The sequence below is a fragment of the Macrotis lagotis genome, chromosome 2 (assembly GCF_037893015.1).
Source record: "Macrotis lagotis isolate mMagLag1 chromosome 2, bilby.v1.9.chrom.fasta, whole genome shotgun sequence".
Classification (NCBI taxonomy): Eukaryota; Metazoa; Chordata; class Mammalia; order Peramelemorphia; family Peramelidae; genus Macrotis; species Macrotis lagotis.
The window spans coordinates 189,792,732-189,818,923 of NC_133659.1; the positions used below are offsets into that span (position 1 = coordinate 189,792,732).

General features: G+C 34.9%; 1 protein-coding gene across 7 annotated transcripts in view; it reads right to left on the reverse strand.

Annotated features, from left to right (window-relative positions):
* Positions 1-26,192, reverse strand: part of CDK12 (cyclin dependent kinase 12) — a 95,547-nt gene that overhangs the window by 60,441 nt on the left and 8,914 nt on the right. For all 7 annotated transcript variants that reach the window (XM_074224038.1, XM_074224040.1, XM_074224041.1 and 4 more), the window contains exons 3-8: positions 17,502-17,678; positions 12,270-12,409; positions 11,344-11,514; positions 9,758-9,947; positions 3,940-3,996; positions 3,257-3,358 (exon numbers count right to left, since the gene is read on the reverse strand). In XM_074224038.1, the coding sequence (XP_074080139.1) occupies positions 3,257-3,358; positions 3,940-3,996; positions 9,758-9,947; positions 11,344-11,514; positions 12,270-12,409; positions 17,502-17,678 (837 nt within the window). The remainder of the gene's footprint in view (positions 1-3,256; positions 3,359-3,939; positions 3,997-9,757; positions 9,948-11,343; positions 11,515-12,269; positions 12,410-17,501; positions 17,679-26,192) is intronic.

Sequence of the window (26,192 nt, forward strand, 5' to 3'; positions counted from 1 at the left end):
GAAATATTCACATGATTTTTAGTATGCAGCTGGAAATGGGAAACTGGCACTTAGAAAAGTATTGTAGATAGAGATTTGATAGCAGCCTACATAGAAGTGATCATTTCAGTCAAAGAAATTAATGAGATCAAGGAAGAGTATATGGAGGAAACAGGATTAAGGACAGTTTTGAGCACACCTATACTGGGGAAATGAGGAAGACAATACAGAGACAGAGGACCAACAGTCAAAATGGGAAGAAAACTAATTACTAAAGAGCCATGTATAAGAGAAGTCAATGAAGGCAACTTTATCAAGTGGGGACTAGTTAATGATTCAAATATAGGGGCAGCTAGGTGGCGCAGTAGATAGAGCACTGGCCTTGAAGTCAGGAGTACCTGAGTTCAAATCCGGCCTCAAACACTTAATAATTACCTAGCTGTGTGGCCTTGGGAAGCCACTTAACCCCATTGACTTGCAAAAAAGATTCAAATATAACAGGGAGGTCAAGAAAATTAAGAAAAGGTCTCTGGCTTTATAGGTTGGGGAAGTCAATCACTGATAAATTATAAAGAGCAGAGGTGAAAGTCAAATTGCAAGTTCAGACTCAAATGGATAGTAAGGAAGTAGGCCAGAAGTAATAGATTATAGGAATAGAATATTTTCAAATGTTATTCCTATATTTTTTTTGTATTTTTTTTTAGGTTTTTTGTAAGGCAATGGGGTTAAGTGGCTTGCTCAAGGCCACACAGCTAGGTAATTATTAAGTGTTTGAGACCGGATTTGAACTCAGGTCCTCCTGACTCCAAGGCCAGTGCTCTATACACTGCACCACCTAGCCACCCCTGTATTTTTTTTTAAATAAAAGATGTTTTTAATAGTGAGTGGGGCATATTGGGAATCTCTCAAAAAGTTCCAGCAAAATATCTTTTTTTTTAAAAAAGGTTGATATAGGGATGATGAAGAAAGCCCTCTCCCCACCACTGACTGAGCAGGCAGCCAGATTCCTCCTGAGCCTCCTGCCAAGATGGTAATCCCATCTCGCCTCCCACCCACCTCAACAGTGTTTGGAGAGTGGAAGAACCAACCAGGTGTGTCACTAGCACTCCAGCATAATAGTATTCTTTCACTGTTTGGCCACTGGATTTGGGCCTCCCATTCTCTGGATCTGCTTAGAGATCCCTACAAGCTAAAAAGCTTTTATGAACTCTTCTGTTCCACCCCATGCTCCTCTGTGAGGAACAAGAGCATGTAATAAATATATCTATGCTTTAAAAAAAAAGGTTGATCCAGCTCTTTTCATTCATACACTGCAGCTATACTTGCAAATAAAATGTTTTCTTTTCATCAGCTGGTAGTGGTTTAATCAAAAGTTTTCAAATGAGGTGTGCTAATAAAAACTGCCATTTTCCTATAGAGAAGAAAAGTTTCTGTTCTAGTCTGAGCTTTAGCAAAGTTGCATGAAAGTGATGATGCAAAACTAAAACTTAAAAAGGTTTTATTTTTAAATTCTGCATTTCTATGGCCTCATCATATTTGAGAAGGAAAATGTTGACAGCTTAAACAGTACTTTTCTATTTAGTATAGTATATTTAGTGTGTTTCTAAAGTGTGCTAGCAGATTTCAAATGATAAACAAATTCTTATTTTCAAATCATCTGATCTTGCTCTAGGTCTCCAAAGCTGAATTTAATTCTAAATCTTGTAGTAACTATCAAATTAACTAAGTTCTGGGCAGCTAGGTAGCACGGTGGTTAGAGCACTGGCCCTGGAGTCCAGAGGGCCTGACATCAAATCCTATCTCAATAATTACCTAGCTGTGTGACCTTGGCCAAGTCATTTAACCCCATTGCCTTACAAAAACAAAAAACAAAAAGACTGACTAAGTTCTAAATTAAACTTCAGTATTGTAATGGGAAGTGACATAAAAGGCAGAAAGAACACAGCTGGATTTTCAGACTCCAGGTGGATTTTGCTGTGCCAGCCATTCATGTTCTCCTGTCAATTGCAAACTGCAGAGCTCTAGTTCAGAAATCTCTGAAGGGAAGTCCTCCAATGATGCCCTCTTCATCTACAGATACTATGGGTGACAAAATTTTCAGTATGGAAAAATACACTGAAACTGCGAAGAGTCAAGTAAAATTTAAACTCACTGATTCAGAAATTCTAGTTTACTGTGGTGTCTAGGTATTTGTATTATATTCTTTTTAACTGTTGCTTCCAGTCCCTTGGTAGGGAAGACATCTTCATTATGTAATCAACACTCTGCTACAGAATTGAAAATGCAGGTTGCACAGACTGAAATAACAGTAGCAGAAGAGCTATGAACTTCCCCCATGCATCTTAATGGGGTGTTAACTTTAGAGCCTAGTTGTGTCAATTTAAATGCTAATATTATTAAAGCAAATAGTCCAGAACATAAACACACCCAGCTTGAGTCACTAAAACTTAACTAAAGCTACATTTGATTTTGGTAGGCTACAACAGTTGCTGTGTTTTGTTTTGTTTTGTTTTTCATCATCCCTCTTGAATCTGGAGAGCAAATGCTGTAATACATCTTTTTAAGATAGTGGTATTTTCAGTGAGGTGAAATAGGGCAAGTTGTTATACCATGTTGGAAACTGTATGGAAGCAGGGTAACATGGTAGCTTATAAGAAATTATATACTGAAATTCTATATTATTTAGTTAAAACCTTAGGAAACAATACAGGAAGAATATGACCTGTATAGGTTTAAGAATTAGAAAAATCACTTAAATGATCAGCCAAATTTTCTGGGATTGGGCTAGGTGGCAAAAGGATAGAATACCAGCACTGAAGTCAGGGGGGGGACCTGAGTTCAAATCTGCCCTCAGACACTTAATAATTATCTAGCTGTGTGACCGTGGACAGTTCTGCCTTAAATAAATTTAAAAAAAAATTTAGGGGTGGCTGGGTGGCGCAGTGGATAAAAGCACCTGCCCTGGAGTCAGGAGTACCTGGGTTCAAATCTGATCTCAGACACTTAATAATTACCTAGCTGTGTGGCCTTGAGCAAGCCATTTAACCCCATTTACCTTGCAAAAAACCTAAAAAAAAAATTTTTTTTTAAATTATCTGGGATTTTGCCAACAATTTTATATTCATTTTTCCTTATCCTTGGAAAACCAGACAAATGGGAAATAAGGATCTAACTCAACAATAAATATTCAGAACAAGATGAATACCTTAAATTTGAGGTGATAAGAGAAAATAATTAAAGATTATTTGATTCTTTAGAGTACAGGATTAGTCCTTACCCACAACTCCAAACATCAATGGCTGGTGTGTAGCGTTCCTCTCCTAGCAGCAGTTCTGGTGGTCGATACCATAATGTAATGACTTTATTTGTGTAAGGACGACTGAAACATAAAAAGCAACTATGATATAAATTTTTATACCAGCAACAAATTTAAACTATTTGGACAAATAAAGGAAAATATTTAATAACTACTCTTGTTACTCTACTGCATTTGGGAATATTAAAGTAGCTTCTTAAAAGCATAACAATGGATGAATACAAAATAATATAAACATGATGGAAGGCAGAAGAAAGCCGGGAAGGTGATAATTTCCATTCCAACTCAAATCTCTGGCTGAGTTCTTTAAATAAAGAAAAGTGTTAATTAATATATCACCTTATCGCATTTAAATTGCCTAACCACAACTATAACACTTAATAGAAGAACTCAGAGTTTCTGAAATTTATAGATAAAGTATCAAGAGGTAAGGATTGGGGCGGCTAGGTGGCACAGTTGATAGAGTACCGGCCCTGGAGTCAGGAGTAACTGAGTTCAAATCTGGCCTCAGACACATAATAATTACCTAGCTGTGTGGCCTTGGGCAAGCCACTTAACCCCATTGCCTTGCAAAAACTAAAAAAAAAAAAATAGTTAAGGATTAATTTATAGTTCTGTACAATTTTACTTGATTGGTACCTCACCTTTCTTCAGAGTTATAGAGTCGAGCAAGTCCAAAATCTGCCAGCTTGATCTGTCCACTGGAAAATAAAGAAACAATTATTTTCATCTTCAGGAAGTGGCAGCCATGAATCTCATGTCATATCTGAAATATCATCACTATTGAAAGCCAGATAGCCTACAATGCAGATACAATGTCAACTATGTAAGATACACGCTTAACTCTATTTAGAAGTTCTGAGGGAGTAGAGGGGACAGGAAGAATAATGATGAATGTCACCTTGAGTGCTTCTTAAGGAGTCATCTTTTTAGACTAAAGCTGTTTTCACTATTTCAGGCCACACCGATCAACTGTATCTTTTGGAGTTTTTTTTATTTGATTGATAGTTTATTTTTATATCACTTATATTTTTCTATATCTCACTCTTTATATAAAAAATTAATGTTCAGCAAAACTAACCAACACACTGAAAAAGACTGCTAATGTATACCTTGTTCCACGTGCATAGTCCCCTACTTCTGTAGTAGATGTCTTCTTATATTTCTTCTTAGGGACTATGCTTGGGTCATTATAACCTAATATTATTTTCTTAGTTCTGCTTAAAGCATCAGTTCATAAGTCTTTCAATGCTTCTCTATCTTTGTCTGCAGCCACTGTCAGAGGGCAGCCTTATTCTATTACAATCATGCATCACATCTTGTTCAACTATTTGCTCAACTGGGGAAGGGTATTATATTAAGGTTTATGTTATATGGGCAACATGTGAAGGATTATTTATAGTTTATTACTACCACAAAAAGTGCTCATCAATACTTTGGTATGTAGTCTTTCTTTTTAATCACTGACTAGCCTGGGACATATAACTTAGGAAGTTATTTTTAAGTTTTCTCTAATAGCTTCATTGGTATTAGCTTTATCTCACTAATTATTATGTTCCTTGAGGGCAGAAATTATTTCTGATTTTTCTTTGCACCCCCCCCCCCAAGGTTCCTTCCAGCTCTAGATCTACGATTCCATAAGTCCCTCTTGTTTGCTGATTAGAGCCTTCTAGGCTTTAACAGTCATTTACTATTACCTACTGAGACTTAGTGTGGTTTAGTTGACAAGAGAACAGAACTCAGAACTAAGAAGGCTTAGGTTCAAGTACTGCTTTGGATACATACTGGCTGTGACCCTAGGTGAGCCATTTAATCTTTCAGTACTAAGAATCTCTCTGACACTTAGATCTAAGTTGCAAAAAAAAGGTTCTAATCTGTACTGGTAGCAATACCCCACTGGGAGCTCCTAATGCCAATGAAATCAAAGGTCCAGTCTCTAATTCAATGAAATTCTTTTGTCAAATTAAAATAACAAAGATTAAAAAAAAGGTTTAGAAACAGGACACCCTAAATGATCCAAGGACACTAACCCTCAATGTAATAAAGATTTAAGAATTCTGACTGATTGCAGTACCAAGGAAGTCTGTAGAGAACATGGCTGCCTCCCCTGATGTCAGCTCCAAAATATTTAACATCTTGGATCAATTCTCAACATACGTGTCTCTTTTTTTGTAGTCATACATATTTTCAATCTTTATCACTTCCTATGGCAGAACCAATATCTCATTTTTTCCTAATTCTCCACTGAGGGCAGTGCCTTCTTCCATGATCAGCCTTAAGCCGTATGACAGGTCAGACTTTACAAGTATAACAGGAAAAAAAAAAAGACTATCATAGGAAACTTCTGAAAAAATTGTAACAAGAGAAAGACCTTAAAGATACAAAGCATTTCAGAATTTCATTGGTTACAATATGAACTAGGAAGGCATGGACAGGAAATCATCTTAAATATCCCTTGATCAGACACACCTGTTCACATGGAATCAATGAGCAGAACTGTACCAATTACATTCCACCTCCTGGACACTTTCAGGTCTTACTATCTATCCTGTTACTGTGCTCTTGGAAAAAAAGAATCCTGACTCACTGTTACCCACAGAGAAACTTGAGCCCTGGTCAAGGGCTCTACCCTGCCCTTGTGATCCATCCTAAGGATTACTGCCCTACTTTGATGATCCCTCCCAGTTGTATTATATCCAATTAGAATGTGAGTTCTTTGAAAGCAGGGACTAACTGGTTTTGAGTACCTCTAATGTTCAGAATACAGAGAATATCCTTAATAAATTTTATTCATTCATCTCATATGTGATGATTCACAAATACCATATTTTTAAGAACAAGTGATCTTTATGGTTGGAATCATCTAGCCCAGAAGTTCTCAACTTTTCTGCATCTTCTCTGGCACTCTGGTGAAGCCTACAGATTCTTCCGAATGTTTTTAAAAGCATAAAATATGTGAAATTTTAAAGGAAACCAATTATACAGAAATACAATTATTTTTTTTAAGGTTTTTTGCAAGGCAAACAGGGTTGAGTGGCTTGTCCAAGGCCACACAGCTAGGTAATTATTAAGTGTCTGAGACCAGATTTGAACCCAGATACTTCTGACTCCAGGGCTGGTGCTTTATCCACTATGCCACCTAGCCACCCCTAGAAATACAACTATTAAAAAAGTGATGACAATAATGATGATGAGAGCTACCATTTATATAGTATGTGTTGAGCACTGTGCTTTACAATGATTATTTCATTTGATCCTCACAAAAATTCTGGGAGGTAGATAGGTATCATTAGCTCCCCAAATTTTCAGATGTGGAAACTGAAGCAGAGATTAAGTGACATGCCCAGGGTCACACAGTTAATAAGTAGTGGAGGTCAGATTTAAAATCTGGTCTTTTGGCCTCCATGCTCAATGTGCTAACCACTTCACCACCTGCAAAAATTTTTTAAGTTTATGGGGGCAGCTAGGTGACGCAGTGGATAAAGCACCAGCCCTGGAGTCAGGAGTACCTGAGTTCAAATGTGACCGGATTTGAACCCAGGTACTCCTGACTCCAGGGCCGGTGCTTTATCCACTATGCTGCCTAGTTGCCCCTATGGACAGGATTTTTAATGTAACCTTTAGGTAATCTAAAAATCTTTAGGTTTTTAAACCCAAACATAGGGTCACATGTTTAGGACCTCTGACAATAAGATTGGGTCCAAAAGATATTAATCTGTGGTAGAAATGACAGGAACCTAGAATACCCATTAGTACTATTATTAAGATGAGCAATTGGTGGTACAGTAGATGATAATAGCTCTTCAGTCAAGAAGACCCAAGTTCAAATTTGGCCTAAGATAGATACTAGTTGTATGACCTTGGACAAGTCATTTAACCTCCATCTCAGTTTCCTTACCTGAAAAAATGAGGATAACAGCATTTTCCTCTTAAGAGTTGTGGTGAGGATAAAATGAGAAATCTGTCAAGTGCTTTGCAAGCCCTAAAGTGTTATTTGCTTCCTTTATTTTTTAGGTTTTTGCAAGGCAAATGGGGTTAAGTGGCTTGCCCAAGGCCACACAGTTAGGTAATTATTAAGTGTCTGAGGCCACATTTGAACTCAGGTACTCCTGACTCCAGGGCTGGTGCTCTACCCACTGTGCCACCTAACCGCCCCAAGATCATTGCTTCTTTATATTTGAGCCATCATATTGATAATACCATATTGGTAAATATTTTGGTGAAATTATGAAAAGTCATATAGCTGTAGTCTTATAGAAATGCCAATAGGGTCTTATTTTTCCTTTTGAAGATAAAGTTTGGGGAGAGCAGCAAATCCTCAGGAGATTATGTTATAAAATGGAACACTAGAACAATCATTTAACTTAATTAGAATGAGATTGGTAGAATTTGTGAGGAAGAAAAATGACCATAGAGTCAAAATATTATATTGTCGACTATTATATTGTCTGTTACCTAAAGATCTTGGAACCAAATATCAAAATATATATTTTTTTCTTCAGATAGCAGATTTGCTGCCACTTAACTCTGTGTGTGTGTGTGTGTGTGTGTGTGTGTGTGTGTGTGTGTGTATGTGTAACATCTAGAAATGACTACATCTACCTTAACTTCTCTGAGAGCACAAGAATCAATCTGCAAGATTTCTTTCTTTTGAGCAATGAGGGGTTCAGAAAGAAGAGACCCTGACCCCTATAATACTGTGAAGAATGTATTTGTTGAGACTATAAGGGTCATTATATTACTTTGTCACTCCTGCAGTGATTTCTAAAAGGCACATTTTTGAGCAGTCTGATACTGAATCATAGAATTTTAAAAAGTAGAAGGGACCACAGCCTTGCTAGTCCATGCCATACCTGAACAAGATTCCCTCAACAACATATACCAGATACCACCTCACACCTAACAGATTGGCTAATATGACAAAAAAAGTAAAATGATGAGTGTTGGAGAAAATTTGGAAAAATTGGGACACTAATGTATTATTGGTAGAGTTGTGAACTAATCCAACCATTCTGGAGAGCAATCTAGAAACCATACCCAAAGGACAATTAAACCCTTTCATCCAATAATACCATTACTAAGTCTGTATCCCAAAGAGATCATAAAAAGGACATATGTGTACAAACATATTCATAGCAACTCTTTTTGTGGTCACAAAGAATTGGAAAATGAGGAAATGCCCATCAATTGGGGAATGGCTGAACAAGTTGTGGTATATGAATATAATGGTACTATAAGAAATGATGAGCAGGTGGACTTCAAAAAAACCTGGAAAATTTACATGAACTGAAGCTAAGTGAAGTGAGCAGAACAAGAACACTAAACACAGTAATAGACAACACTGTGTGGTGATTAATTGTGAGACTTCACTTTTCTCAGCATTACAGTGATTTAAGACAATTCCAAAAGACTCATAAGGGAAAATTCTATCCACATCCAGAGAAAGAACCATAGAGTCTGAATGCAGATAGAAGCCTACTATTTTCATTTTTTTTTGTTTTGAGGTTTTTTTCATGGTTTTTTTCCCTTTTGTTCTGTTTTTCCTTTCCAAACAAGACTAATAAGGAATTATGCTTGACATGATAGCATATGTATAATCTATATTGAACTGCTTGCTTTCTTATTAAAGAGGAGGGAGGAGATGGAGAAAAATTTAGAACTCAAAATCTTATAAAAAATGTAAGTTGAGGGGCAGCTAGATGGCACAGTGGACCAGAGCACCAGCCTTGGAGTCAGGAGTACCTGAGTTCAAATTCAGCCTCAGACACTTAATAATTACCTAGCTGTGTAGTCCTAGGCAAGCCACTTAACCCCACTGCCTTGCAGAAAAAAGAAAAAGAATGAAAGTTGAATATTGCCTTTACATATAACTGGAAAAATAAAATACTATTTACAAAAACAAATAAACAAAAAATACATACCAAGAATAAGCAAATTACCTTCTGGTAAGCATTTTATGATCAAGGTCATCCTCATGACCTTAACAGATAGGGGCTTAAAAAGAATTTAGATTTGGGGCTTTGCTGGTCAGAATAAATCCCTTTCAAGGTTGAATAATACTATTTCATGATATTATTTGTACTATATCAGTATATAATTTTAAATAGTTTATAAAGTGCTTTTAATATATATCTCATTTGATCTTTACCACAAACATTTGAAATTGGCAAGACAGGAATTATATTCATTTTTATAAATGAAGATATGGAGGTTAAAGAGAAATTAAACATCTGGACTAATATATAGCTACTTACTAAATGGCGAAGCCAGAACTAAAATCACTGACTTCTGACTCTCAAGTTTGTTTTTTCTACTGTTGCAACTATGCCTCCATGCCTCCAATGAACACCAGAGGTATTACCATTGCATGAAATTAGTGACATATAATTACATATCTCTTAATTTTAAATTAAAGCAGGACAGAGAAGAGAGGAAGAAGTTTAATCAAGTTACTTTTTTTACCTGTTGTTCAGTAAAATGTTGGAACATTTAATATCCCGATGAAGGAAGTTCTTTTTGTGGCAATAATCCAACCCTTCCATTAGCTGTTTCATAAAAGACTTGATATGGTCCTCAGAAAAATGTACTAATCCAGACTCTAGCAGCCCCATTAAGTCATGGTCCATGTATTCAAATACAAGGTAAAAGGCACCTAGGAAAGAAATAGGATATTTAAAAACCAGAAGTGAAACATTGCCCCCAGGCTTCCACCTCTAGCTAGAACAGAACCACAGAGTTGGTAGAAACCTTACCTAGTCTAACCCATTTATTTTATAGATGGAAAAAAAAACTGAGGCCCAGCAAGGTTGGGTAATTTGGAAAAGGCCAAATAGTGTGACCTTTAGTCTTAATGACAAAGCTGGAATTAAGAGCCTAGATTTTCTGATTCATTTCTTCTGAAAGAGTCCAATGCTCTTTCCACAATCAACTTCAATAAAACAAATGCTTTAAGGTAGGAGCTATTCAGCCTTTAATAGTAGAAGTAAAATTTCCACAATATTTATGAGAGTCGATGTATGTTACTTATTAAGATACAGAATTTTAAGCTAAAAGAGAATTGGATTATCTAGTATCAACACACAATTTTATAGATGCACAAGAATCTGGCAGGGAAGCATAGATAGTACTTGTGAAGAGTGAGAAATCCAGAACAATTTCACATCTAGTATCCTTCACATCTATAACTATAGGAAACAGAATTTAGCAGATAAAAAGTCACTGAGGGTCAGATCAGATACCTACTTAGTCCCAGATTCTATGAATGAGCCTAGCAGAATATTTTACAGGAGACATGGCTGCCCTCCATGATATCAAAAAATATGAGACAAACCCCTATAGTTTTTCTTAATCTCAATTAAAGTTATACCCCATTATGCCAACTAAATCCAATATTTTTACTAGTTGATTAGCTAATTGCCTTTAAAATATCAAGGAATGCCTCTTAAATTCTAACACTTCAGATTTTGTGGACCTCTTCACTATTCACCTTATCAATCACTTCAAGATATCATAAATTCTATTCATATTCCCTCTCAGCCTTCATCTCTCCATATGAAGAATCCAACCCACTTTTTTATGCAAGCTATCACAAGATATAAGCCACCTTTGGCTTTCTGTCCTTCTCTCCTCAAATTCCCTTTATCATTTTAGATGTCCTCTGAATCTATTCCAAGTCAACTTTGAAAGAATAACAAAAGGAACACTGGACAATGTAAAAGGATACTTCAAAAAAGAGAAGGATAAGATAAAAATTCAACCCCCCAAAAGTGACAAAAGTTGGCTAGACATAAGACTTTTCTGGTGTGGTATAAAACTGTTGTATTTTGAAAGTACACATTATAAAACTAATTAGTATAAAGTGGATAGTCTCATTCCTTTTATCTAATACCATAAGTAGCTGACTCTCAGCCCAAGACAATCATATTCATTCATATATGAATAAAGGTAGCAATTTAAATCAAGAGTTGTCCAAAACATGCCAATCAAGCAAGGTAAAGGGATAAATTCTAAATTAACCTGCTGTATTTACATATTTCTCTGCTAACTACCTTTGTCCTTCTTGAAATCCAGTGCATCTTGTTTATCTGTGACAATTTCCTTCATATTAACAACACTCCGGTGAATCAGTTGTCTAAGAATTTTGATCTCACGAATGGCTGTTATTGGAAAGCCTTCTTTTTCATTGTCTAGTCGCACCTTCTTTAGGGCTACTAGCTCTCCTGAAAAATAAAAAAATCCACCTCTATTAGACGATTATCAAGTTATACACTGAACATCATCAAAAACAAAGTAACATATTAGGCATTTCATATGTTTTAAGAACATAAAATGAAATACTTTCCCCTCAAAGAGTTTATATTCCAAATGCTATGCCTAACCTTATATTTAATAGTTTCTAAGACAGATAATTCTTGATTCTATGTGCTAAGTATATATAAGACTGGAAAAAATATAGAAAAGTGAAGTACATCAATAAATCAAGTACTTCAACTTCAAAATAACAGAGATTAGAAAATTTAAAATGGAAACAATTTTCAGCCCAAGTAGTTGAAAATGAACTCTATACTTTTGGATTCATTAAGTTCTGTTTATTTACTATCTCAGTACGGATAGTAAATGCAAAACTAAAGGTAAGATCATGAAGTTTAACAAGTTCAAGAGCTGATCTTTTAAGACAGTGTTACCAAGTTACCATGGTAAGTTTTATTTTTTCTTAGTTTTTGCAAGGCAATGGGGTTAAGTGGCTTGCCCAAGGCCACACAGGTAATTATTAAGTGTCTGAGGCTGGATCTGAACTCAGACACTCCTGATTCCAGGGCCAGTGCTCTGTCCACTGCACCACCTAGCCACTCCCACCATCGTAATTTTTAAAAAACTCCAAATGTTTACTTTTTGTTCAGCTCTAACAACCCCCCCAGGTTACTAATAAAAACATTCCAATATAAACCAAAGAGCTGGTATAGTGGTGTTTTACCTGTGTCTTTGTCCTTGGCTTTGTATACTTGTCCATATGTTCCTTCCCCAATAATTCTAATTATGTCAAACTTGTCCACACAGCGCTTGCCCCAATCACTTTCTGTTTGTCTCCTTTCCCCATAACGAGGGCAACAGATTCTATAAGCAAGAAAACTTTTTTAAAAAATAAAACACTCATACTGAAAAAAAAGGTTTGATAGACTGTTCCTTTCATACATTTTTTTGTGGAAAATTTAAACAACAGAGTACTGTGCTTTCAGAAAAAAAATTGTTTTTATTACAATTAGCTCAATAAGAAAGTTAAACAGTCTTGTTTTCCTTAAATGAAGAAAACTCTCTGACCTACCTCTATGGCAGGATTGTTCTTAATATTATGGAAATGTTTTGTCTAGTTAATATAAAAAATGACACATAATAGGGTTTTAATGATTTGCCCTAAATCACTAAATCTTTCCTTTTTCTTTTTTAGGTTTTTGCAAGGCAATAGAAATTAAGTGACTTGCCCAAGGTCACAAACTAGTAAGTTTTAGCTATTTGAGGTCAAATTTGAACTCAAATCTTCCTGACTCCAGGACTGGTGCTTTATAGTGCCACCTAGTTTCCCCCAAATTTATTACATCTTAAAAAAAAGAAAATACTGACACTTTTTGTTGTAGCAAAACACTATAAACTAAGTAGTTACCTGAAGAATGTCTGAACAATGATACAGGAATGAAACAATATCATTGTCCATAAGAAATGATAAGAGTCAGATTCAGAGAACACTAGAGAATGAACTGATACAAAGTGAAATGAGCAGAATGAGAACAATTTATATAATGATCACATCATTATGTCAGAAAATAATCAAAAACCTTAAGAATGCTGATCAGTGCAATGACTGATCATAACCTCACAAGTGATGATGAATATCTCTTTTTTAAAAAGAAATATTTTATTTTGAGTTTTACAGTTCTCCCCCTTATCTTGTTTCCCTCCTCCCACCCCCCCCACAGAAGGCAATTTGCCAGTCTTTACATTGTTTCCATGGTATACATTAATCTAAGTTGAATATGATGAGGGAGAAATCATATTCTTAAGGAAGAAAAATAAAGTATAAGAGCAAAATTACATAATAAGATAACGGGTTTTTTTCCTAAATTAAAGTTAATAGTCTTTGTTCAAAGTCCACAATTCTTTCTCTGGATACAGATGGTATTATCCATCACAGATAGCACAAGATAGCACAAAATTGTCCCTGATTGTTGGACTGATGGAATGAGTAAGTCCATCAAAGTTGATAATCACCCCCCATGTTACCATTAGGGTGTATATTGTTTTTCTGGTTCTGCTCATCTAGCTCAGCATCAGTTCATGCAAACCCTTCCAGGCTTCCCTGAATTCCCATCTCTCCTGGTTTCTAATAGAACAACAGTACTTATTTTCTATCTCTTGGCAAAGATTAGAAATACTCTCTTGACTAGAGAAGGGGTTCTTCCTGAACTTTTATGATTATTTTTACAACTCTACTTCAATATAATTGATTTCCTTTGTAATCCTCTGTATAGTATTTGATAGATTTAAACATTCTGAGGAATTCATAGGCTTCACCAAACTGCCCAAGAGGAACATCTCTCTCTGACACACAGAGACACTGACACTGACACAGACACACACAGACACACACCCTCTTCTGGAATAGAAGGATGGAATGACACATTTTCAGATACTGCCAATGTGTAGATCTGTTTTACTTGATTATACTTTTTTCTTATGAAATATTACATATTGCCATTTCAAAATCAATATTGATAGATAATACCAATACTGCTTTGGCTTGTCTATATCTGCTACTGAACTTTCTTCTGTTCTCATGTTTTGTATTTTTAAACATTTCAATGGTATTATTCTTTTTTTCTTCCATTTTTTGTATCATTATTATTCTTCATTTTAATAAAAACCTTCACTCATAATAAAGTTCCTATATAACTAAATGGATGTATTAGAAAGGAGGATTTTTATTCAGGGTAGGATGTCAGAAAGTTATTGAGAGTAGGAAGCAAGGATACTGATTAAAAAATGAACAACACATGAGAGCAGAAATAAATTTAGAAGAGCACAGAAAAAAATCTGGGTGGTGGAAACTACCAAAGTAAGTAAATTTGAAATACAAAACAAACTGTAAAGAATATAGATTCCTATTCTTAGTATTGGAAATTATAAAGGAAACCAATTTTTAAAAATCCAAAGGCCAGTTCCCTTGTTTATTAATCTTTCATTAGTCTCTATATTATACTGGTCACCCTGAACAAAAAGGCTTGTTTTACCTCAAGACTAAAAATATTACTATCTTTTTTTCCATATTTTGAATTTTACAATTTCCCTCCTAATCTTGCTTCCCTCCCCGCCCCCCACAGAAGGTAGTCTGTTAGTCTTTACATTGTTTCCATGGTATACCTTGATCTAAGTTGAATGTGATGAGAGAGAAATCATATCCTTAAGGAAGAAAAATAAAGTTTAAGAGATAGCAAAATTGGGGCGGCTAGGTGGCACAGTGGAGCACCAGCCTTGGAGTCAGAAGTACCTAAGTTTAGATCTGACCTCAGACACTTAACAATTACCTAGCCATGTGGCCTCGGGCAAGCCACTTAACCCCATTATCTTGAAAAATCTAAAAAAATTTAAAAAAATAAGAGATAGCAAAATTACATAATAAGATAATTTTTTTTAAAATTAAAGGTAACAGTCTTTGGTCTTTGTTCAAACTCCACAATTCTTTCTCTGGATACAGATGGTATTCTCCATAGCAGATACCCCAAAATTGTGCCTAATTGTTGCATTGATGGAATGAACAAGTCCATTAAGGTTGATCATCATCCCCATGTTGCTGTTACTATCTTAATATAAACACATGAAGATGTCTATAAACCTGAGAAATGGTAGATTTTTTTTCAAAAATTATGACAAGTAGAATGGAACAAAAATTTTAAGTATAATTTTCCAGGTCTTCTGTAAATATATCAGAAAGATTTACAGATTGGCCTAAATGACTAAAAAGGAAAATGATAAATGTTGGAGGAGATGTAGGAAAACTGGGACACTGATGCACTGGTAGTGGAGCTGTGAACTGATCCAAACTTTCTGGAGAACAATATGAAATTATGCCCAAAGGGCAAAAAAACTATATATACCTTTTGTTCCAGCAGTACCACTACTAGTTCTACATCCCAAAGAGATCATGAAAAAGGGTAAAAAAAAAAAAGCACAAAAATATTCATAGCAGCTCTTTTTTTAGTGGTAAAGAATTGGAAATTTAGGGGATGTCCATCAATTGGAGAATGGCTGAACAAACTGTGGTATAAGAAATCACGAGAGATGGGACTTCAGAATAGCATGGAAAGATTTGCATGAAGTGAGTCAGAACCAGAAGAACTTCATACACTAACAGCAACATTGGCTGATGAACAAGTATGATAGACTTGATCATTTTAGCAGGACAATACTAAAAGACTGGTGATGAAGAATACCTTCTATATCCAGAAAAGGAAGTGTGGAACTTAAATGTAGACCAGTTTACTATCTTCAATTAAAAAAACCTTTGTATTATGAATTGTTATTTTTTTCACTCTAATTTTCTTTTTCTTCTGCTTGGATATGATTCTTCATTCACAACATGATTAATATCGAACTATGTTTGGCAAGGTTTTAGATGTAGAGTATATTACATTGCTTTCTGTCAGGGGGAGGGGAAAGGGAGAGAGGGAGAAAAATGTAAAAAAAATGATTATTGAAAATTGTTGCATGTAATTGGAAAAAGAAATAAAATAAAAAAGAATATAAGGTACATCTCTTTAAGTTCTTTTTCATATAGAGAGATTAATAATGAAAAACATAAAAGGCAGGGTCTGTTTTATGTGTATAAACAACAAAGAATTTATATTAATTGTCAAAGAATGCATAATATTGTCACTGTTCAAGAGGAACATTTTAATACCTACCATGAATGGAAAAAGAACTTTCTTTTAATAAAAACTGCTAAAGTGATGATCAACCTTAATGGATTCGTTCATTCCAACAGTACAACAATCAGGGACAATTTGGGGTTGTCTGCAATGGAGAATACCATCTATATCCAGGGAAAGAACTGTGAAGTTTGAACAAAGACCAAGGACTATTACCTTTAATTTAGGAAAAAAACTGATATCTTATTGTCTGATCTTGCTATCTCTTATACTTTATGTTTCTTCCTTAAGGATATGATTTCTCTCTCATCACATTCAATTTGGATCAATGTATACCATGGAAACAATGTAAAGACTGGCAAATTGCCTTCTGTGGGGGGTGGGGAGAGGGAAGCAAGATAAGGGGGAAAATTGTAAAACTCAAATAAAATCTTTAAAAAAATAAAAACTACTAATCTATGTATGAGAAAAAAATTGTAAACAGTTTCATTTTTTGCTGTGCTGTCCACCATATCCAGTTCCTATCAACTTTTTTTCTTTAAATACATGATAGTTTTGACACTGCTATAAAAAAAAAAACCAGGGACTTGAAACTAATCAGAAGGGATTAATTCTACTTATTCTCTATCTTCACAAGAGTTTTAACTTATTTGATGTATATTATCTGTCATTCTTAGCTCGGATGAGCTGAGTTTGGATGGTCCAGGAACCAAATGATCAATCAACAAACATTTATTAAACTTCTATGTGCTTAGCACTGTGCTAGGTTCTGGTAATACAAATAAATGAAACAACCCCCATCAACTAGGTGTTTACAATATAACCAGGGAAACATCAAAGTCATACCTAAGCATAAATAAAATATTAAAAAAAAAAATTAGTTAACTACAAGTTAGCTTGGGTAGAAGAGCTTTGGTAGTTGAGGGGATCAGTAAAGGCATCAGATTGAAGGCAGTGCTTAAGTTGCATTTTGAAGGCAAAGAGGTATTCCATGACAGAGAAAAAGTAAGAGTGCATTCTAGGCATGGGGGGACAGTCAAGGAAATGGTATTAGGAAGAACAGAAAAAAGGCCAGTATGAACTAGAAGAGCATGTATTGAAGTTTCTAGCCTCATTTACTCAATGAGGCTTGGGAAGACAGGTTGGGGGAAGGTTGTAAGAAGCTTTAAAAGTTAGACAAAGAAGCTTATATTCAAGGCTACCAGAAATAGGAATCCACTGGAGTTGACTGAGTAACATGGTAAAAACTAAGAGAAAAACAGAGATGTATATTCCTCGAAAAAACTTACTTTGGTCTCTTCTTATATGGTTGCTGAGGTGGGGTGACAGCCTTTGGTTCTGGAGAATCTGGGGGAGAAGGATCACCACCAGGGAGCTCTGGAGGAAGAGGAAGGTCCATGAGCAAATGCCGAGTTCTTTGTTCCTTCTCCTTCTTCATAGGTTTTGGAGGAAGACTTTCTTTTGGACTAAACACAGTAAGGAGTAGAGATGACAACCATTTAAATGGATATACAAATGAGGTTTTAAAAAGAATATGAATTTGACTATGAAGCAGAATAAGAGATACTATTACAAGTTATTTCTCTTTTAAAATATGTAATTAACAAAAATCTATAGTTATGAAAGCTCAGAACATGGATGAGACATTACTTAGAATTTCTTTACCAAATTCTACTCTTATTGGCTTTCCTATTACTTATATAACAATTAATCCGCATGTATTTATTAAGTACCTACTATATATCAGGTACTTTATTAGTTGTTGAGGAAACAAGTACAAAGAAGCAAATAATCTCTACTGGCAATAAGTTTACATTCTAATGAGGGACACAATAAGTAGTTTTGCAAATATATGTAGCATATATATATATATAGGTAGATAATGTGTGTACATTTTATATCTATATCAACTTAACAAATACAAATGCACATTATTTATTTTTTGTTTTTTTGTTTTTTTTGCAAGGCAATAGGGTTAAGTGGCTTGCCCAAAGGCCACATGGCTAGGTAATTATTAAGTGTCTGAGGCCGGATTTGAACTCGGGTACCACTGACTCCAGGGCCGGTGCTCTATACACTGTGCCACCTAGCCGCCCCCAAATGTATATTATTAAAACACACACAAGGTAAATTGAGGAGGGTATTAATGGTTGAGAAAAATCCTGAAAATTATCATGAAGATAGTGCCTAAGGCACATTTTATTTATCTATTTATTTATATATATATTTTTAGGTTTTTGCAAGGCAAACAGGGTTAAGTGCCTTGCCCAAGGCCAAACAGCTAGGTAATTATTAAATGCCTGAAACCAGATTTGAACTCAGGTACTCCTGACTCCAGGGCCAGTGCTCTATCCACTGTGCAACCTAGCCGCCCCCTAAGGCATATTTTAAAGGATAAGAGTGATATTCTGAGGTGGAAATGTATTCCAGATACAGAGGATGGCCACTGAAAGGGCAAGAAAATGAGAAAACTGTTGTGTGTGTGTTTCTACATTTTCATGCACATGTGTGCGCATGTGTGGAAAAGAGACGGTTTGGCTAGATATCAGAGAACAGGAACCAGAACAACAATTAAAAAGGCTGGAAAGATAAGTTGGGGTCAAGTTATCTATAGAGCATGAAAAGCTAAATTGGGTAGTGTATATTTTATCCCAGGGGCAAAAGGAAGCTTACAATTGGTTGAATAGCTTTAGAGTTTACAAACTGCTCTCTTCACATTAACTCTCTGATCTAAGGCAGTATTATCCCTGGAGCTCAAAGAATGCCATTTAACCCTTGCCCAAGGTCACAAAACTATTAAGTGAAGGGAGTCAGAACTCAAACTCAGGCCTTCTGTTTTCTAGAGCAGCATTCCTTCCACTATATCATACTGCCTGCTCTCTGGCTCCATCATGTGCCTTTCTAGTTTTTCACAGAAATGCATCAAAATGAAGCCAACTAGAATCCTTCAGTTCTTAGATCATCAATGCAAATATTTATAAAAGTTCATTATCTCTTCTACATTTTGACTGATTCAAAAGAAATGTAACAAGACAACTGTGTACATTACCATGTGGAAAGAACTTAAAAGTGGGAATTGTGGTATTTGGGAAAGAGGAGGAAAAAAATCGTTAAAACTGGGAAACAAAAAAAGGAAAATGATTAAGTGGTTTAGTGAACTAAGGAAGTACATGGCAAATATAGGGCATATAATAAAAACTTGTTGACTAAGTTGTCAATCAGAATAATTATCTTTTTTCTGATCTTTCACATAGAGAAAAAATCTTAAAATATCTTTAGGTTCATTTTTAGGGCAGCTAGGAGAAAAATATTTTATACTAGAATCAAAAAGTTCAACAAGGGCTCTTGATAATGATAGTAAACTTAACTAAAGTAGATTGGAAAATTCATTTGATTTCCTATTCATTTCTTAATCTACCATAACACATTGTAAGATAAGCTGTATGTTATCATATACACACTAATAAAGAAATTTTTAGACATCACATAAATCTGTATCTGAAAAAAAGTTCAAGCTGAGACAGTTTACTCTATTTCTAATTTTTTTAAAGTTTTTTCCCCCCAAGAATAGCCCTGTCTTGACCTCTTACTCCCTCCCCCCCAAAGAAATCAAATCACCCATTACAAATACATAAAGCAAAACAAATTTCAACATAGGGTATGTAGGAAAAAGTCTTCATTTTGCATTCTGACTCTTACTTCTCTATTGGGAGGTGGGTGACATGTTTCATCTTTACACCTCTGGAATTCTTGTTGGTCATTACACTGATCAGAGTTCATAAATCTTTCAAAGTTGTTTGATATTATAATACTGTTGTCTTTGTATAATCTCTTTTCTTGGTTCTGTTCACTTCATTCTCCATCAGTTCATACATGTTTCCCCAGGTTTCTGAAACCACTAACCTTTACCATTTCTTTCATCACAAAAGTTTATTCCTTTTATATGCCATAATTTGTTCAACCATTCTCCAAATTTCCAGTTTCCAATTCTTTGTCACTGCAAAAAGAATTTTATTTTTGGACATCTCTAGAGGAGATGTAGGTAGTCACTTTACCTACTCTCTTTCTTCCTATTTCCCTGCTAAGTGTAATATATTTCTGTACCCCACTTTGCACATGATTGTTTTATCCCTCTGATCTGTTCAGATGACAGTGAGTTTCATGTGTCAGTCACCCAAACCTGCCTCCTTATTCATTTTGACTTTTATTTGTACAGTCTGACTATGTGTGACAATTTTCCATAATGTTTCTCTTTTTTACCAATCCCCTCTACTCTTCCTTGATATATTTTTCACCCACTTTCTATTCTTTTAAGATCATCAAGATATAATTGAACTCATGGGATTTAATTGGACATGACCAATGATGGGAATTTGTTTTACTTGACTACATAACAGTGGTTTTCTTTTTTGTGTTTTTTCAAACGGGAGAAGATTTAGGGAAGGATGGAGATGTGAAAATAAAATTTAATTTTAAAAGGACATAACAGAATTCGAATGCTAGGGAAGCCCTCAATTTCATTAAAGGTACATTCCCCATCCCTACCTCTAGAATTATATTGCACTTTTGCTGGGTTAGTTATTCTTGACCATAAGCACATATCCTTTGCCTTCTGAAATACTGTATCACAACTTCTCTGCTTCTTTCAAGTGGTGGCTGCTAAAGCATATGTGATCCAGACTGTGGTTCCTCAGTACTTGAATTTTTTCTTCCTGGTTGTATGCAATAATTTTTCTTTTACCTGGAAGCTCTGGATTTTGGCTATCAAGTTCCTGGAGTTTCACTTTGGGATTTTTTTTTAAGGTTTTTGCCAGGCAAATGGGGTTAAGTGGCTTGCCCAAGGCCACACAGCTAGGCAATTATTAAGTGTCTGAGACCAGATTTGAACCCAGGTACCCCTGACTCCAGGGCCGGTGTTTTATCCACTGCTCCACCTGGCCGCCCCTGGGATTTCTTTCAAGAAGCAAAATGCTCTCTCATCACACTCAACTGAGATCAATGCATACCATGGAAACAATGTAAAGAGTAACAGAATGCCTTCTGTGGGGAGTGGTAAATAAGAATGGAGGAAAAAAATTGTAAAACTCAAAATTAATAAAATCTTACTAAACACTGAAAAAAACCTAGTAAAATGAGGATTCTTCCTATTTCTACTTTGTCCTCTGGTACTAAGAGATCTGATCAATTTTCTTTTATGATTTCTTTTGAAATATGCCTAGGCTCTTTTTTTTGTAACTCATTGATTTCAGATAATCCAAAGAACTTCAATTTTTTCTCTCCATAATCTGTTTTCCAGGTTAGCTGCTTTTACTGTTAGAAACCTTAAATTTCCTTTATTTTTCCAATCTTTTGATTTTTTTTTTAATACTTCATATCTCGTGAAGGCATTAGCTTCTATTTGATCTAATTTTCAGGGAATTTGTTGCTTTGTGCAGTGTTTGTTACCATTGTTAATTTCCTTTTCAACTTTTTCTTCCATAGCATTTCTTTTGCTATTTTTTTTTCTGGTGCTCTTCATTTATAAAAACTTTACTCTTATTTCATTCCTTTCAATAATCCTAGTTGAATTTGTACCCAAGTTATCTTTTATTATGAGGATTTACTTGTGGATATTTTGAAATCATTCTCTTCTTCTAAGTGTGTCTTGAGTTCCCTGTCACCATATTAGCTTTTTATGGGAGGCTTCTCCTTTTTTTTTTTTAAATTTGTTCATTCTTTTAGACTTTACCTTGTGCACTTCTGGGCTGGTCCTGCTGCTGCCTTCTTGGGAAACTTAATGTTGTATTTTTCCACAATTCCACAGTGCTGGAAGCCTGCAATTTTTCAGTACATCCAAAGTGGCTGATCCAGAACAAATCTAATCACTAACTGCCTTGGGTTTGAGCTCTGCAAGTTCCTTACTTTGTTTTGAGTCTGAGTCTATGGACTTGTCACCTTTAGTGTTTCAGTACAGTGCTGCTGGATGGATTTAAGCACTATCAGGAAGCTGGAAAGTTCTGTTAGTTCAAAGTAACAAAACTACGTTTTCCTTTGTTCCTGGATTTCTACCTTAGTTATTCCTCGATAGGCTTCCGATTAAGCTGCTTATTGTTCAGTTTTGTCTGACTCTTCATGACCCCATTTGGGGTTTTCATGCAAAGAAAAATGAATGGTTTGCCATATCTTCTCCAATTCATTTAGAGTTAAGAAAACTGAGGGAAACAGGGTTAATTAAGCAGCTTTCTCAGAGTCAAACAGCAAAAGTCTGAGACTTAGGATATGTGTGGTGGGAAGTTTGCTGTATTTTTCTTCCTGATACTTCACCATCTTGGCTCTACCTCCTTCAATGTTTTTGTTTTTCTGCAAGGCAATGGGGTCAAAGTAACTTGCCCAAGGTCACCAAGCTAGTCAAATTTGAATTCAAGTCTTCAGTGCTCTGATCACCATGCCAGCTAAATGCCTCCTCTTACGTACCTTTAAAAGCTCATAGCTCTTTGTGTAGTGAATTCTAACTGCTATCCAGAAGCATCAATGAGAAAGAAAGTTTTTAATTCAATATATAAGAATCAAGCAATTAAATAAAGTTATTACTGTTGATATGAAAACTATCTTCCCCATCTTCTTCCATAATTTTAATCCATTAGAAAGACATAACAAATTAATCTAAAACAACACATTTAGCAGTGTCATATCACATCCAGCAAAGTAGGCCTAATTAAATGTGTCTAAAAAGACAATTCAAACCCTTCTCAGGAAAAATGGTTTTAGCTTGCTCAAAAATTATATTCCACAAACTAAAATGTGTGAATATGGAGATCAAAAGTATAAAAAGGACCAGAAACTATTGTATTTTTTTAAAAGACTTCTTGAAAGGGATTAACTTCTCTCACTTCATTAAATATCTACCAACCACTGAAACTAGAAATTCTATCTAGTTTAAAATTATGCTGAAAAAAATCTGTTCTTTTTCCTTCCCTCCCATCCTCAGTAAATAGGAAGAATAACTACAATGGATGAATTTTCTTGCCTTTATATATCACTCCAAATTTTATATTTATGCTTTGCCATTCCTAAGATTTTTAGATTGATGCTAATGTTATCACAGAAAAGGTTATGCACTTTTAATAGTAGCAAAGAACTAGAAACAAAATATATATATGCATTGACTGGGGAATGGCTAAACAAATTGTGACACATGAATGCACTGAAAAATTACTGTGCTCTAAGAAATGACAAAAATGACGAAAACAGAAATAAGGACTTATATAAACTGATGTAGAGTCAAGAAAAAAGGACAAGAGGGACAGCTAGGTGGCATAGTGGATAAAGCACCGGCTCTGGAGTCAGGAGCATCTGGGTTCAAATCTGGTCTCAGACACTTAATAATTACCTAGCTGTGTGGCCTTGGGCAAGCCACTTAACCCCATTTGCCTTGCAAAAACCTAAAAGAAAAAAAAGGGCAAGAATATAATTAGAAAGGATAATAATAATCACCAAAAAAAATCAAAAGTGGATGCTATAAAATTACCAAAAAAAGGCATGGCCCCCAAGATAGGAGAAGATAATTCCTCCTGCTCCTTTGTAGCAGTGGAAGGACACTGCATATATTTTCAGATTTTCTTCAATGAATTGATCATTAGATTGTTTTTCTCTTCATCTTTTTTCTCTAAAAGCTATTCTTAACTACTTAGGATAAGTCTCTCTGGAGGAAGGAGGAATATAAGGAAATTTTGGTGATAAAAACAAAGATATCAATAAAAAATTTATTTTTAAAAAATGTTTTTCTGGCAAGAAAATGTGAAATTATATTATCAACATGAAACATACTTCACTTTGTTTATTAGTATATTGACTTATTAAACCACTTAAGGTTTATAGCAACTCTACTTTATATTAAGTGTAGATCTTAGATAATTAATGTGAACATATCATTAGGGCACATGGACAAAATGATGCAGGTTGACTAATATTACAACAAAATCCACTATGGGTCTCAAGTTTGAAATCCCAACCTTGGCAATGGATGGATACAGTTTAATTAATTAGGGATCTGACCACAAAAGAGTACAGTAAAGTAAGAAAAAGTCTTTATCTGATTATATAGATACAAGAAATGCTGTTGTTAATCGAATTGAATAAGCTTTTATTAATGTCCCATAACAAATTTTGGCAACTTCTTTTTGGACTATGACGGTAGTAGTATGTTAAGAGTACCAAACAGGTTAGCTATATAAATCAGAGGATCTCCAAAGAATTTTCATATTAGTATTTTACCTAAAAGCTTTCCATTCCATGGAATCTTTATCTAGCCAAAGGCACCTTGATCTAGGTTGACAAATGTTGAATAAATCCCTCCATCCTCCAGTCAGGAGTTTGAATCTTGCCTTAAGATTACTGCCAGATATGTCACTATTACAAGTCACTTACCCTCTGGTAAGACCAGGGGAAGTCAACTTTGGCCTCTCCTGGCTTCAGCCTCCTTATCTGTCAAACAGACTTTTCAGATCTTAAAGTATCATAAATATAAGCTATAAAACACCAAGGACTTACAATTTAACCAAAATGGTGACTATGTTCATTTAATAAAACTGCCAATATTTTTCAAATCTTTACGGCATACCTTTTAAAAATGCAACCACCCACCCTTTCCTTCTCACTGAAATAAACTGATGAAAAATGATCCACTAATCAATTTTGAAGCCTTTAAAAGAAAAGCAACAAAAGTCATGACACGCATCAGCAAAATCTTCAACCAGTATATCAACAGTAAATATGTACCATCATAAGAACCAAAATCTAATCCAAAGTATAGCAATTTTTATTTCTCACAAGATATTCTTTATGTATTGAGGGATAATCCTTTTGGATACCATATAACAAACATAAACTCCAACATGGACTAGGTTGTCAGCAAAAGATAGGCTACATTGAAAGAATAATAGAGCACATGAAGAGAAAGAAAGATTCATGTGGTTAAATAAGCAGACAAAAGAATTCTTAGTAGAAGTCATAACAGACATTTCCAAGAATACTATACTTGTCAAGGGAAACCCTCAATTAATGTATCCTGACAATAAGCTAACAAAAGATTAGTGGCTATGAGTTATGTGCTTGCAGTTTCTACTTTCTGAAACCATGAATCAACAGTATTTTCTAGACATTAATCTTCAGTTTTGTTGAAGGAAGGTAACAAAATTAAATTTTAAAAATTAGTTTATTCCTTGACTCAGATCTGGATTCTTAAGTTTCTATCCAAAATAAAATGCAAATTTGAATTAAATAAAATTGCAATTTCTATTCAAAAAGAGAGCAAAATAATGTAGCTATTTAATTTACTGAACTGTTTTCATAAAAATGAGAAGGGCTAGTATACAAAAGATTAATCCTAAATTATTAAAAAAAAAACAGAAGCAAGCTCTTGAATTATAAAAAATGTTACATTCAAAAATACTTAATTACCTCATAAAAATAAAAAATTATATTGGATCTCAAGTGTTCTGAAACGTCAAAATCAAAAAAAAGTATATAATATTAATGTAGATTCCCCCTACCGCCATCCAACTCTCCTAAGTTCAGAGAAGGACCTATTTAAGCTCTGATTGCTCTGTCTCTAAAACCTATCTCAGACTCAACTTTTCCTGTGCACCTACACACAACAATTTTATTCTTTTTTCTACTTCATTACACGCCTAAAAAAATCCAACCTAGAAGCAAAGTCAAAAAGCTGGACACACTATCAAGTGATTGGAAGTCATTTAACATAATTTCAATTTGATTGAAAAGTAGCTATCCTGCTTCCAAAAGACAAGATTCTTAGTTACACTGACTGATGAAAACTAATAACTGAATCAGGGCCCTCAGGGGCCCTTTTAGATTCCTTTCCCCTTTCAATAAGACTACATTTTAAAAATGTATGTTTAAGGGCAGCTAGGTGGTATGATGTATAGAGCACCAACCCTGGAGTCAAGAAGACCTGACTTCAAATCCAATCTCAGACACTT